At 36.7% G+C, this 14,930-nt stretch overlaps 1 protein-coding gene across 3 annotated transcripts in view; it reads left to right on the top strand.

Annotated features, from left to right (window-relative positions):
* TRPC4 (transient receptor potential cation channel subfamily C member 4) overlaps positions 1 to 14,329 on the top strand; it is a 130,845-nt gene extending 116,516 nt beyond the window's left edge. For all 3 annotated transcript variants that reach the window (XM_027647399.1, XM_027647406.1, XM_027647415.1), the window contains 5 exons: positions 936 to 1,131; positions 2,754 to 2,948; positions 11,006 to 11,047; positions 12,868 to 12,957; positions 13,241 to 14,329. In XM_027647399.1, coding sequence (XP_027503200.1) covers positions 936 to 1,131; positions 2,754 to 2,948; positions 11,006 to 11,047; positions 12,868 to 12,957; positions 13,241 to 13,957 — 1,240 coding nt within the window. In that variant the 3' untranslated portion in view covers positions 13,958 to 14,329. The remainder of the gene's footprint in view (positions 1 to 935; positions 1,132 to 2,753; positions 2,949 to 11,005; positions 11,048 to 12,867; positions 12,958 to 13,240) is intronic.
* Positions 14,330 to 14,930: the final 601 nt, after the last annotated feature.

Genomic DNA, 14,930 nt, shown 5'->3' with positions numbered 1-14,930 from the left:
ATATGAGTCCCTGCAGTTCAGCAGCCTCCCTGCTCTAGGTGCAGTAGGGGTAGCACTGGTGGTCCACACGTCCTCTGTGGGTAACCTACTTCTGGTGTTGGGGTGAAAGAGCAGGAGAGAGGCCACAAGGAAGATTCAGTCCAGTTAATCTCAAGATACAGGCCTAGATATGCAGAAAATTTTGCTCCAAACTTTTGAGAAGCAAAGAGCATCGCTAGGACCATGCTTATAACACTATAGTGTAACTGAATATTGCACTAAAGTGAAAATTTTTCAACCTATCTAGGATTATTTTCAAAAGTTCATCATTTTTACTAGCTTCCTAACCATTGTCCTAAACTTCTCTAAGGGAATATCATATACTTTAATTATAAAAGAATGTTTCTTTTGAGAACAGCATGCTTTTTTCTGTCTCCCTTCTTTGCAAAACAAAACATATGCTAATGATACTAATGTCTTTCTAATTATACAACTCCTTTTATCTTAGTGACTCTCAACACAAATCAATATTGCATAAACTGACTAGGTATGAGGATACCAGACTTCTTCAACAACCTGGTGAAACACAAACATGGAGTAACTTTTGGATCCTTATTTTACCCCCTTCAGCCAAGGCAAAGGGTCAAAATGCTTCAAAGGAAGATGTCCATCATAAGATCTCTAAAACTGTATTTATCCCTCTGAAGTATAAACAAAATCAGTGTTTTGATGACAGGCTAATTTCTAGATTCTGTATTATACATCTAGAGGTTCAGATATGAAACATTAAGCTATTGTTTTGCTAGAAAGGTATTCCATCTATGTTGGCTTACTGTGGTAAGCACCATTCACCTCAGTCAAGTCAAGGACTTTTGTGTGTTTTGCAAAAAACTGAACAATCTGAAAACTAAATGTGTTTTATTATACAGCTATTCCTTTTGGGTTTTGTTTTTCAGATTATTTGAAACGCTGCAGTCATTATTCTGGTCTATATTTGGACTCATCAATCTCTATGTGACCAATGTGAAAGCAAGGCATGAATTTACTGAATTTGTTGGGGCCACTATGTTTGGTACCTATAATGTAATATCTCTGGTTGTTCTACTCAACATGCTAATAGCCATGATGAATAATTCTTACCAACTTATTGCTGTAAGTTGTTCCTTATTAGATCATTTACAATATATGCCTTCTCTCTGTTCCTAGATCCTGTTTTTCTGGCAGTAAAACATTTTACAGACAGGACATTGGGACAAATTTTCTGGTTTGATCTAGTTCTTTTGGACTTTTTTGGAAGGAGGCAGAAACCAGACCCAAGCTGGACTGGGTAGAGAGGTACTTCCTCACAACACTGAATAGGAAAGAGGTGACCCTTATGAAGAAACCAGCTTGTGGGTTGGGAAGGGTGTGCTGATGCTTCCGGCAAATGATGGACTTCAGCCCTGCCCAAGCTGCACTGTACAAGACCTCTTCTGAAAAAGAGACTGCCCAAGATTGTTCTGTCTCTGCTTTATATTTGTTAGCATTTGAAAGACTGTTATTTTTTTATTTTTATCTGGCGTGAATATACATGAATATACAGTTAACAGAAATTGGATACCCATGTGCCATGGACAATTTTGGACCCATTTGCAATTCATCAAAATTTCATGTCTTCTCGTTCAGCCATGTCCTGTTTTCTCCTTTAATGAAAACTATTTTTATCCTTGTCAGAGCTATTTGCTCATTTTTATTTCTCAACTGTCTACTAAGGAGACTATGGGAAATAAACACTGATTCATCATATGATAATTCAAATATGATCATGCCAAAAGCAAACAAATAAAAGAAAGCTTTGGTCTTAAGATTTTAATATGTGCCTTTTTTTTCTAATTTGGAAATTACGAGTTTTTCAAAAAGAAATACTAACTACCTGTATTTTTATAACACTTGTTGGCAATGTCTTGTGCACAATATCACAACACAGTACCATTCACCAAAACTTGGGCTGCAGGTAATATACTTTTGCTACTACAACTTCTAAATTTCTATGTTGATTACTGTATGGCTAGGGCTAGACCTGGCTACTGTGTTTGTTATCCAAATCCAGTATTAGTGATTTAAACTTTTTATTCAGCTGCTAAGATTTAGACATATTTCCATGGACTTTAGTTTTGATTTTTCCAAACTTTTCAGAATTATATAATACTATATAAAATCCAAAAGAAATAAAATTTCAAATAAAAGTTAAAAACCATCCCACAACCTATTCCCAATATAGAATTCTGAAGTAGAAGGAAAAAAAAGATACTTGCCTTAGCAGTTTTAGTAGCCTCATGATTTGTTGGATAACTTACTTGTGAATTTCGGGTGCTGACAATTACTGAGAAAACTTACTGACTTGTTGAAGCTGCTGCAGAGCAGTGTAATTAGACTGATCTATGTGGAATAATGATGTGTTGCTTTTATAATAAAACATTTGTTCTAGAAATGTAGTATTTTTCTGCTTGTTTTTCCTAGAGACTTTTAATAATTTAAATGCTCGTAACAGGGAAAGAAATGCTTATAAGTGGATATATACTTTACATACCGAGCATCTCGTTACCGAAGTAAAGCAGCTTAGCTTTGCTTTGCGCTAAAGACCTTATTTCAAAGAAGATGGCAGTATTTTAGCAAGACAATTCATTAGTATTTCAGGGTTATTCTAGTTTTAGTTTTTCAGATTTTTGTAGAGGTTTGTTTCACCTTCTTAATTACAGCAATATCTATGTTGATGTTGTGTTTCTGGTGTGCAGGATCATGCAGACATTGAGTGGAAGTTTGCTCGAACAAAGCTCTGGATGAGTTACTTTGAAGAAGGAGGAACTCTGCCCACTCCTTTTAATGTCATACCAAGCCCAAAGTCTCTGTGGTATCTGATCAAATGGTTATGGAGACACCTTTGCAAGAAAAAAATTAGAAGAAAGCCTGAAAGTTTTGGAACAATAGGGGTAAGTAATGGAATTTACTCTGCCTTTAGTCTTCCTCTTTGCTATTTAGATGAGCCTTTCTCAGCCATATAGAGCATCCGAACAGTCAAATAATGTGCATATGAGTTAGAGAATAATTCTAGTAGAGAATGTTTACTTTTTACATTCGTGTCAGTGTATTTTACTGAAGACAAATCATCATATCCCTGTGCAATGGCAATATGAAACATGACTGTGCCTTTTTTAGAGATAATTCAAGAAAGATTAAAAGTGATACAGAATACAAGAGATCAAATGTGTATACTTGTCTACCAGTCCCAGAATTTTTGGTTGATGATCTCCAGCTCCAAGTGCTCAATTATCCACTGTTCAGGTGTAACTGATGTATCATGAACCACAGACTCACATATAAAGTATTCGTCATGGGATATTCTCTGTGTCTCTGTTTCCTTACATGTAATGAAATAGGTTTACCATAAAAACATTCTTACCAAAAGCTGTTCTCATTAAAGAAAATATTTTGAAAAGTAACAACATTTACCTGGACTCACTTACTTGAATTTACAAGTAGAGTTATTTCAGAATCACATTGGTATGCTATTCTAATAGTGCTGGTTAGCAAGGAAATTTCTAGAGAAAAAAAAATAGAGGGGAAAAGATACATAAGGAGACTGAGAATAGTCCTGCACCTGGATTGAGCAGGTGCCTGTGTGATATCTCAGACGCATACTTTCTCTGGTAGCAGGAGGTAAAGCAAATTTGAATTTGTCCTTTGTAACTTCATCTAGTTGAGATAGCTCAGTCAGCAACACAGTTTTTCTACCTTGTCAGAGCAAATATCCAGGCAACATCCTAACCCACCAAGAACTAAATCTCTCTAGTTATGTTTTCTGTATTTCCCAAGAGCAAGTCAGTACCTCAGTATCTAGACTGCATTTAGGCAACTCTAGCATAAAGAAAACTGTTTTGGGTGAGATGTGAATAGTGGCACTTTCCCTATATCATAGGGGTTTGGTGAATATAAATTTTTTCAAGTCTGTTAGGAACTCAGATAGCCAAGCATTAAGTGAGAGTATGAGTCAAGTGTGGGTAAGGGGAAAAAGAAAGGCATGTAGTCCTCATGCTGTTGACCCTGGTAGAAAAACTTCCATCCATTTCAAAAAAGCCAGGGAATATGAAACAATTCTTTGATGGACCATTAGTATATCAATGTTTTCTTTGTTTTTCTTCACTGTTTCTTGATAAGTGAGTAATAAGGATAGGTTTTTCCCACCTATTCTCATGTCATATCCTGGAATTCAGTTTGATCCGGAGATATACTTGGAGGAACAAGTTTACATGGGTGTATAGACATATGATAAAGAGGAAGAGTGACATATAAAACTAATTCACAATTACTGTTACTACTGATGAATGAATTTTGTCCTCTTTGTAGGAAGCTTCCAATCAGGCTTATTGCAATATACTGATCTCGTTGGCCAGTATCTATGTTGTGAAAGCAAAATTGCTTCACTTAGCTGTCATACTTGTACATAGCAAAGAAACAGCTAGAAACAGAAGATTGTAAGCATGAGAATGACATTAAAACAAACCAGTAGTGGACTACAAGAAACACACACTGAATAAAACTCATTAAAATTAGTATGAAAAAAGTAGTGAAAAGAGACAAACAGTGATTCATATAGAAATTTTAAAAAGAACATGAACTACCATAAGTGGGGAATAATTTCAAGGATAAACATCTCTGTGTGACATAGGAAGGAAAAGAAGTAAATGAAGAGACTTATAGGAAGAAAAATTATGAGATTTTGTTAGAAAGAGAAAATCAAGAGAGAGAGTGATGTACTTGTGTGTGTGGGAGAGCGCACAATGCTTCCAGGCATTTGTTAAACATTTGGCAGTGATGATTAGGTAGTGTAAACTGATAGAATGATATTAAACTTAGTGCCATGATGCCAGTGTATAGCAGAGGGTTGGAACAAAATATCCCTGTTTGACTGAGATGCATCCAGAATACCCTTATACGTCCCAGCTAAACCTTCAGAACAATATTTTTTGTCAGACTTTCCATCCACAATAAGGATTTTTTTTTTCCTTTTTCTTACCCTCTCAAACTGCAGATCTGTGGGTAAACTCATTCCTGGATCTGCGGAATAATAAAGAAAAATACAGGGTGCTCCCAGCCCTATGTTGAATGGCATGATGAGAAAGGGGATTCAGAAATATCACCTCCTGCTTTCCTACAGCTACCTCCTGCTAGAATAAATAAATACCACCTTCTAGAAATCCACGTCTTAGATTTGGAAAAATTGGTGCAGCAAAGAGTCAAAGGGCAGGCACTCTACTCACAGAGCTGCTTGAGAATTTTTTCAAATAGAATTTTCAGGTTTTTTTATGAATAAAAATTAGAAAATCTGTAACCTCTAAGCTTTTTCATTAATAAAATCCAGTTTCAAAGAAGCTTTTGTCAAAAAAGACTTTTCAGCTTCAGGATGGAATTTCTGTTTGAAGAAAGAAGGAACAGGTGCCATGTAAAGCAAATAGCTTGGGCTAAGGGAGACCCAGGTTCACTTCTATTCTCCAGTGGATATTTAATTATTTACCCCAAGCATAACAGCTCTGGCAGGAGAATTTTCCATCTCGAAATCTTTAAGAGCCTGCAGGGGTTAAGGTTCTGTCTTGGGAGAACACAAGAGAAGGAGCTGAACCTGGCTTCCTCATGATTTGAATGTGAACCACTAATTACTAAACTGTTTGAGTGACATTCTTAGTTAATTTCTGTAAAGTTTTTTAAAAAATGGTTTGATGAAAGTGAATTTCCAAAGCATGTGAAACAGTAGGGCCATAGCATCACTAGTTTCCCCTGCAGAATAGGTACTTAGTTGGAAGTAGAGCTGAAACCCCTCTGAAGCAAAGAACTCACCAGCAGAACCATCATGGCAACCAGACTTCCAGCTGTCTGGAAAAAGTGAGTGACTGTGGCTTACCAGGCAGATTCAGTCCACCATATGGGCATCTCATAAAACTACAAAGTTCTTCAGCTATCTACTCAGCATGACAGAAGCCCGATTAGGGCTATCTCAATTTGGAACATTTTGCAATTTCCAGGCCCAGTTGTGCACCCAAACTCCAAAATGGAGTAAGATGTGGGTATGCACTGTGTGCTCTGATTTCCACATTAGATAGATGCAAACCAGATTGTGTTAACTGGATGTTCCCCAAGAGGTGAAGTCATCAGAGAACAAATGGACACACTGCGGTGATCTAATAGTTTGTCCTGGGAGAACGCAGTGCTTTCTGATTTTGAAAAACTTATTTCCATCACCCACAGTTCAGCCTTGTTTTCCTAGATCTTTTTCAATTGTCCCAACAAGCTACATCACAAATTAAATTTAGAACCTCTATGCCCTTTGAACCAAAAGTAAATGAAGAGTTTTCTTTACCTTTTGTTCAAGGATCCCAGGTGACAGCTCTCTGACTCTGCCTCACTGGAATCTCCCCTGTAATGGCTTTGGCCTCAGAGCTACAAGATAAGCTTTGTTGGGACCTACTCCTTTTCACTGAGTCCTGCATTATAAACTCCGATTCCTTCCCTACAACCAATACTGGAAAAAAACCAAACAAAAACACTATAAACTGATTTTCTTACATTAGCTGTATGGATATATAGAAACCATGTTGTCTGTAAGGAAGAACTCAGATGTCAAACCGTTTTGTCCTGAAATCTCTAAATGTTAAATTTCCTATCAGGAAGCGCTAATCCATGGTGATATACTATGGTGTTTTCCAGTAGGAAAAGCACTAGCATGCATCCAAAGGGTGAATCAGTCCTAGAGGATGCAAAACAGATAATAGACAGAATGCAACTGCAAGCATCATGCATGATCTCTGCACAAGAAACCTTAGTACCAAAAATCCAGGAATCACAAGCTAGGACTACTGAATCAAGGATATATTGCATGTCTCAGCAATCTACTGTAAAATTTTTATATGTGTACACCTGAGAGTTCAGTATATGCAGACAGAACATGTAAAGAAAGGGTTCAAGATCAGGATAGTTTGCAGCACACGTACTAGTGAAAGGATTTATCTGGCTCATAGGGAGAAGAGAAGTGTCAGTAAAAATAAGTATGACGTGGTTGCTTGGGAGGATCATCTACATTGCTGTTTATAACAAAACTATCATGGGAAAGAACAGGGTCTGTAGGGTTGTGAGGTACCTCTGAAGAAAGCTGATTAATTTGCTTCTCTTTGGATGTCAGTTCTGTGATTCTTCCATCCTTTGTTGCTCTTGGACACGTGAAGCGGTGGGTGGTGAAGTCAAGGGGAGGTTTTTCAAGGGAGAGGTTTTTTCTCCAAAGCAACACAGTGCACAGCCATGCTGATGGCAGCTTCTCTAGCCATAGTTACATCTGAAGGAAAGCCAGGATGCTTACATGTGATTTACTAGGATTTCAGTTCTGCTATGAATCAGACAGAGCTCTTCTACCATTCAGAGTTCAGCATATTTTTATGTTCTGTCATTTTGACATATCCCAGGTATGCAGCATTCTCTTTAGCTATTATCACAGTTATCTCCTACACTTAAAACTCTGAAATAACAATGTGTGCTGCTCTTTATATATATATGTGTTTATATATATATCTATAAAAATTTTAGCTCTTGCAAAAGTCAGATTAGTAATATAACTCTATTGATTATGCTGATGTTTTCCTGACTTTGGGTTTGTCAAGGCTACTCCTGTTGACCATCTGAAATCCAATGCTATTTCAAAAAAGAATATATATAGGAAAAGAAACCCTAATCCCACTGGAATAAATTTTACTGTTTTCCTCAAATTGCATTCTCTTTTATGCCTGATCAGCCACCAAAAAGTGTCTTACCTTTTTTTAAGTATTTAAGAGGAGAAAATGGAAAGGATTTGTCAGGGATATCTTCAGTAAATATTTTTTTTGTGCATCTGGTGTTTAGGTAAACTGTTACCTCTTTTCTTGCTATCCAGATTTTTATGCCATTTTCCAAGTATCCTACCTGATTTTATTATCATTTGTCAGAGAAAATCTCCTTTTCCCTTCTCCTGTTCTTTGTTATCCCAGTGGAAAATGATGCAACTTCTAAGTGAATATAAGCATTTTCTATTTTCTCTGTAATGTATGTTATGGAAAGTTGAGCAAAGAAATACCTTCCACCTAGCATGGAAATTGGTAACCTGTAGTGTTTGTTGTATACCCAAGGACCATCTCATGGAGAAGCCTCTTTGTCAACAGAGATAAATTCTAATCCTTTTTATGCGATGCTTCTGTTCAAGATGAGGAATATATCCCATGACTTCAGACAATAGTTTTTTGGACCTTAATTACTAACTAGTACTTAGTAATTACCAAACATTTTCTGGACCTTAATTACCAAGTATTTTGAGGTCAAATGCAGACATTAAATTTGAATTTTTGCTTTATGAAACACTTCAAAAGAAGTAATTCAACATTATCAAATTTTTACTGCTAAAGAGATTTTTCTTCCAAACAATGCAAATTACTAGGAACAGCATGAATAGGAAGACCAAAATAAGTATCACTACTAGCAGAACTACTGTTAAAGCTTCCTAAAGGACATTAGTGCCCCCTTTTGGAAAGTGACAACAGTATCCCCTTCAATTTCATTATCTCATTCCACATTTGTCATTAGAAGAGTGTTTCTCCCTTGTTGCTATTTTTAGGCAAATTTAACTTTCATCCCTTTGTCAACCATAGTTTTCAACTTTTTCAGGCAGATAGCACAATGATTACTCAAAACAAATTTTGAACCACAAATTAGACTATACCTGGGTAGAGGAAAGCAGGCTGAGAACTGAATGAGGACAATATTTTAGTGACATTTTATTTATAGTGAATAGCTTGATTTTCAGATGTGTTTGGGCAAAGATTCATTCTGCTTTGAAAAGAAATCAAAAGATGATTATGAACTGGAGGCTGAATCCAAACATTTAAAGAGGAGATAGAAAACTGATGGGGTAATAACTTTGATAAGTTGCTTGTATGCATAATTTCATGTGCAGCATGTGTGTGGTTTTATATGAAAACATACAATGAAATCAATTTTCTTTCAGCTTCTCAGTGGTATGGAAAAATAAATCTTTTTAGATAGTCATCCTAAATTGCATTTGTTGGCATTTCATTGAGTGCAAAAGCCACAGCCTCTGTTTCTGGGAGTTTCCAAAGTGGTTGCAAAAAGAAGATAAGCAAGGTATTTCTTGTTATAGGTACAGAATTAAACTTATACATTTATTTCACATTTGGCTGTAATCCAAGCAGAGCAGACAGTAGCTGCAGAAAGTATTCTGCCAGACAAGAATCAGCATTTGTTTTATTTATGAGTTATTAATTTTACCTGAAGTGTGTTTCAATTACACTTGAAGTGTTTTTCCCTTTATCCATGAGTCAGATTTGTTGTTGAGAGCTCTCTTAGCCACCGACTCCCTTAGTGCTCTCTCAGCAGGAATGAAACATCTCCATCGTGTGGTCAACTGCAAAAAATGAGTTGGTTTTTTTTTTCTAAAAAACGGCTACAACTGCGTGTTGGGAGGGTATCAGCCTTCCCATGGCTACCTTGCCCCCTCTGGCCCCAGTGGTGGGCAGACTAACGCATTCCTCCACCCTTTTAAACACAAGGAGTTTCCATCTTCTCTTTGGATGAGGTATAGATACAGAAGTATGATCTTGAAAAATACTGAAGACAAGATACTTGTGTATAAAGCCCTCCCCCTGGCTGTTCAGACTGATTAGGAAATAATGATTTTCCCCCTATTATTTTTTTTCCAAGCCTAACCACACAGCCACTGCATCCCTCAAATTAATTGCAAACAAGAAATCAACCTTGAAGTGTAAACTGACTCTAACTACAGGGAAATTGGTAATCACTTCTTTCAAATAAAAGAAGATGACAAAATAACTTACTGTGTCTGCCTCATTATGCAACTGAGGTCAATTTTAACAAGTCTCTTGGATGTCCTTTTACCCTGTTTTAAGCTGTTGTAAGTGTTCCATTTTGTAGAAATACAGTCAGTGGTCAGACACATTCTTTTCTTGTCAGCAGCAGATATAAGAACCCAAGTTAAAGCTGTAAATCTTTCTTTCACCAGTCAGGGATAATTAAGGTAGAGGACAGGGATATGTGACTCAGTATGCAAGTGAGGACAACAGTAATTAAAGGAAAAAGTAATTCAGACCTTTTTTTCTCCCTCTGTCTTCTCCTGGACAGCCTCTAGATATGGCAGTATAATCTAATTCAACACCTGCTTGAAACCTGTACCATTATTTCATCCGACCACATTTCTTTTTGCTGCTCCTCTTCAGAGTTACTGTCCCATTTGCCCTTCTTCCTTATCAACACCTAGCTATGTTGAAAGCTAAATTTCTTTCTTCCATACACCTCTCTGTGACTAAGTGCTTCTGACAGAGAACTAAGTAGGAATTTTCTCTCTGATATAGTTTATGGTTAGCTTTATCTTAAATGAGACATTAGGAGCCATAGCAAGTGTCTTGCTAACATCATGGTTTTACTAACGCCACTGTGTTGATGGTTTTACTAACGCCACTGTGTTGATGATTTTCCATACAGAATTTCCCTTCCTACAGCTCCTGTCTGTTGACTTCTGTTCTTTTGCTGCGCACCTCTAAGAAAAATCTAACTTGATACAAGTCAAACTTTTCTCAATTCAGTAAAATATTCTTCAGCCTGTGCAAATGAGTGACATGATTCCATTGTTCCCCTTCTATCTTAGATCAGAGACCTTGGGATCAGAGACTCTGGCAAGCAGTGACCTGGGTACCCACCACATCCATGATAATGCTGGAATAACAGCATTTTGATGAAAATGTAGAAAATCCTCTTCCCAATAGCAGCATTCTCCCTTCTGTAAAGCAAATAATAAGCTTTGCTCCAACACTGTCATTTTTCAAGACTTTGAACCATTTCTCACAGCTTGGTAGATACCTTATAATGCACAGACCTACTGTTTTGCTGTGGCTAAGTATCTTGCTTCTAGACAGGGATTAATTTTTGGTTTTTCTGTTTTCAGAGACGTGCAGCTGACAATCTGAGAAGACATCATCAATACCAGGTACAAACCTGTGTTTACTTTTGGGCATTCTTTTTGCTATGCCTCCAGAATGTTTTCATGAGGGAAAAAGAAAAAAAAAAATAAAGGAAGAATTTAATGAGAAAGCAGAAAAGAAAAATAAAAGATAACACAAAATGCATACTTATTTCACCTTAGCAAACGAACTTAGTAATTTTGGTGTTCAAAAAAAGCTTTTGAGAAGTATGGTTGTCTTCTTTTAGGAGCAAAAGGGTATTTTCTAGAGCAATAACGTGCTAACCAGTATTTTGTCCACTGTAACATGGAGTGCCTTTAAAAAAAGCAAACACATAGCCCCAACTCCCTACCAGGATTCATCAGGAGTGTATATGCAACTCACTGATGTGCTCCAACCTGCTCTTCATCTCTCCAGCTCTAGTCCCCCATAAACAATTTCTTTTCCCTTAATAACCCCTCTACCTGGGGTTATTACAGGATCCCCTGTAATGAGTTCTTAATCCTTCCTTCTTCAACTTCTGCTTTTTTGATATTATTGTAACACAATGAATAATTTTCATCTTTATTTTGAATTTTGTTGTGTTAAAAGGGCGGCAAGTTAAACAACATGTAGGCTGTAAGTTTGGTAATAATGAATTCCATATGGGAAATAACTAGAAAAACTAGGACTTTTCCAACCTGAAAAAGAGACAACTGTGGAAAGTAAAACAGGGATCTGTACAATTATGGGGAAGGTGAACACAGAGCAGCTGTTTGCCGTTTATCCACAAACTGAATACCACACACGTACTGTGCTGCATTAGTAAGGCTGTAGGTAGCCCTTTGAAGAAAGTGATTATTCTTCTCCAGCCCACACTTGTAGGACTCTCTCTGGAGCCGTGTGTTTGGGCCCCACACTACAAGAGAGATGCTAACAGACTGGAAGGAATCCAGCAAAGGGCCACCAAGATGGTTAGAGGACTGACAAAAAAAAATCTTGGATTTCAGCCTGGAGTTGGTTAAGAGGAATATAACTGCTGTCTTAAATAACATAGTGGGTGGTTAGAGAGAATGAGCCAGATTTTTCTTCAAAGTACACTGCAAAAGAACAGGAGTCAGTGGGCACAAATTGCAGGACGGGAAATTCTGTAAGGTGAGGAGAAACATCCTCACAGTGAGGGGAGTAAAGAATTGGAAAAAGTTGTTCAGAGAGGCTGCAGCTTCTTCACCCCTGGAGATATTCAGCATTTGACTGGACATGGCCCTGAGCTAAGTCAGACAGCCTCCAGGCATCTTTTTTGACCTAAGTAGTTTCTAGGATTCTTAGAAGTAGAAGGCAACAGTGGTAACTATCAGAGTTCGAGTTAAAAATGAATAAAACCCCAAATGGAATCTTAGTCCAGCTATACTGTAGAATTAATTGGCAGAGGATTTCTGCATACTGAAAGTTTACATGAGTTCAAAATGCATAGAAAAACCTGTCACAGCCAGTTAAACCTGGAACTGTCATTTCTGATTCAGAAAGTCACTGAATCTCACAGCTCGGGAGGCTTGAGAGAGAATATCTGGAAATAGTGTTATACAGCCACACTAGACTTAATCTCCTCATGAGGCATCAGCAACTGCTAAGTGTCAGGCTGCACATTACTGGTATGAGACATACCCTTGGTCAACCAATATAGCCCTTCTTATGATAGTAAACATTAGTACTTTCCATCAAAAAGCGGAACCAATTTCTAAACAGATCTAAGGCTTAAACATTTTTTGTCATGTTCCTAAAACACAAAAATAGCCCAAGCAGAACCAATGAATGTAAGTTTAGTAACTAATACCAAGAAACCTAACACAATGCTTTATATTTTTAGGAAGTTATGAGAAATCTGGTTAAGAGGTATGTTGCAGCAATGATAAGAGATGCCAAAACTGAAGAAGGATTGACAGAAGAAAATTTTAAGGTAGGCATTTATTTTCATGTTTATAGGTGTTTTAGTGTTTTAGTAAGATATTATAAGACTGTGAATCATATTTCTCACACTCAGTTGTTCAGGTAGCTCTAGTAACTTTCTAGAGCAAGTTCTTCTACCTTGAAAATAACAGGTATTATCCAGATGGTGAAGTTTATTACTAATTCCTGGCATAAGCCTTTTTTTCTCTCTTTTTTATTTTTTTTTAATTACAAAAGGAAAAGTCAAATTAGCTTTCATGCTCTGATGTTTCATCTTTCTTCCTAATTTTTAGGAGTTAAAACAAGATATTTCCAGCTTTCGCTTTGAAGTCCTGGGTTTGTTGAAAGGAAGCAAGCTGTCTAATTTGCAGACTGCAAAGATGAACAAAGACGCTGCCTCTCTGTCAGAAAATGAAGAAAATAGTGAGAGTGAAGGAAACAAGAAAGGAAAGAAAAAACCCTTCAGCCTTTTTGACATAACAACGATGATTCACCCACGATCAGCCAATATTGCCTCTGAAGGGCATAATGTAAGCAATGGCTCAGCAATGATGGTGTCAGAGTCCACTCAGGAGAAACAAAAGCGTGTGAATTTTGTAACAGACATAAAAAATTTTGGGTTGTTTCACAGACGATCAAAAACAAACTCTGTGGAGCAGAGTACAAATAAAATATACACTGTTTCTGAAGAGGTTTCCCGTCAACAGGCAGAAGAACAATGTGAGAAAACTGATGAACTGGAACAGGGAGAGTTGACCATGAACTGTGAATTAAATATCCAAAATCCTGACAAAAAATGTATGTTAGCTGATTCACAAAATAACAGCAACTCTTTGGATTCACAGGAAGAGGGAAATATTTGTATTTTAGAAACAGAGAAAATGGAGTTACAGAACTCAGAACCTGCCACACCGCAGGATCAGCTGGACAAAGCATTAGATATTAGCATTGACTCTGCTGGAAAACAGGAAACAATTATTCAGGGTGACTATGTGATAACAAGGTTGTGATGCTTACAGGAGGAAGCATTTACAAATATATATATTTTGCATAGTGCTTTTGGGGAGGGGGGAATGTTTTAAGAATTATATTAGCAAATGCAGAATTACACTTTATAGTACTCAACTGTGGCACCTGATCTTGTAACATAATAGTCAAAAGAAAGATAATATGAGGACCTTCTGTTTTGTAGCCTGCTTTAGCTTTCACGATTTGTTTTACATTTTTTAATAAATGGAAGCATCTTGTATTCTTGTACTGTTGCAATAACCCACAGAAACTTTTTAGCTATCTTTTTCAATTACAACAAATGCAATTTCTCTCATATGATAGTTGACTCCTATGATAAATATTTTTCTATGCAAATAAAAAGTAGCTTAAGAGACTTGTAAGCCTTTATTTAACTTTGTAGGTTCTTAAAATATTCTGGGCATCATAACAATCATACGTGGCTCCTGTCAGCATAATTCATGTCAAGCTATTAGAATCATTTATTTAAATTGCTAGAAATTGAATTTGTTTCAAAAGCTATACAGAATCAAAAGATAAATTATATTCTTTTATTTATTGAAGGAACATGAATACCTGTAAATTATGAAAGATTGGTCTATGATTATTTAATTACAGCTTCTCCCTCACAGCAATAGGAGTATCACTGTCCTGATACCATTGCTAAAAATGCATTTGCAGGGTTTGAAGACTGTGAAAAGTGTTTCTTGTAGGAAAAAAATATCTGTGGTTTGCTAAAAACTGATGATGGATTACTCCCCAGGAATCTGTAATCACCACAGTTATTGCTTCTTCAATGATTAATTTTTCCTAACATGAACAACCTATGCACTTTAATATTCAGCTGCTTATTAGCTTTTGCCTTTACAATACACTTGCATTTGCTAAGAGAAAGATAATTCAGGACTAAGCAAGCATACAATGATCCCCTGAATACCTGGAAAAATATGGTAATTTTTGGAGAAGTTTTAAAAG

Source organism: Corapipo altera, unplaced genomic scaffold (genome assembly GCF_003945725.1).
Source record: "Corapipo altera isolate COAL_440 unplaced genomic scaffold, ASM394572v1 0, whole genome shotgun sequence".
In the NCBI taxonomy this organism is placed as follows: Eukaryota; Metazoa; Chordata; class Aves; order Passeriformes; family Pipridae; genus Corapipo; species Corapipo altera.
This window is presented reverse-complemented; position numbering and strand designations above follow the sequence as displayed.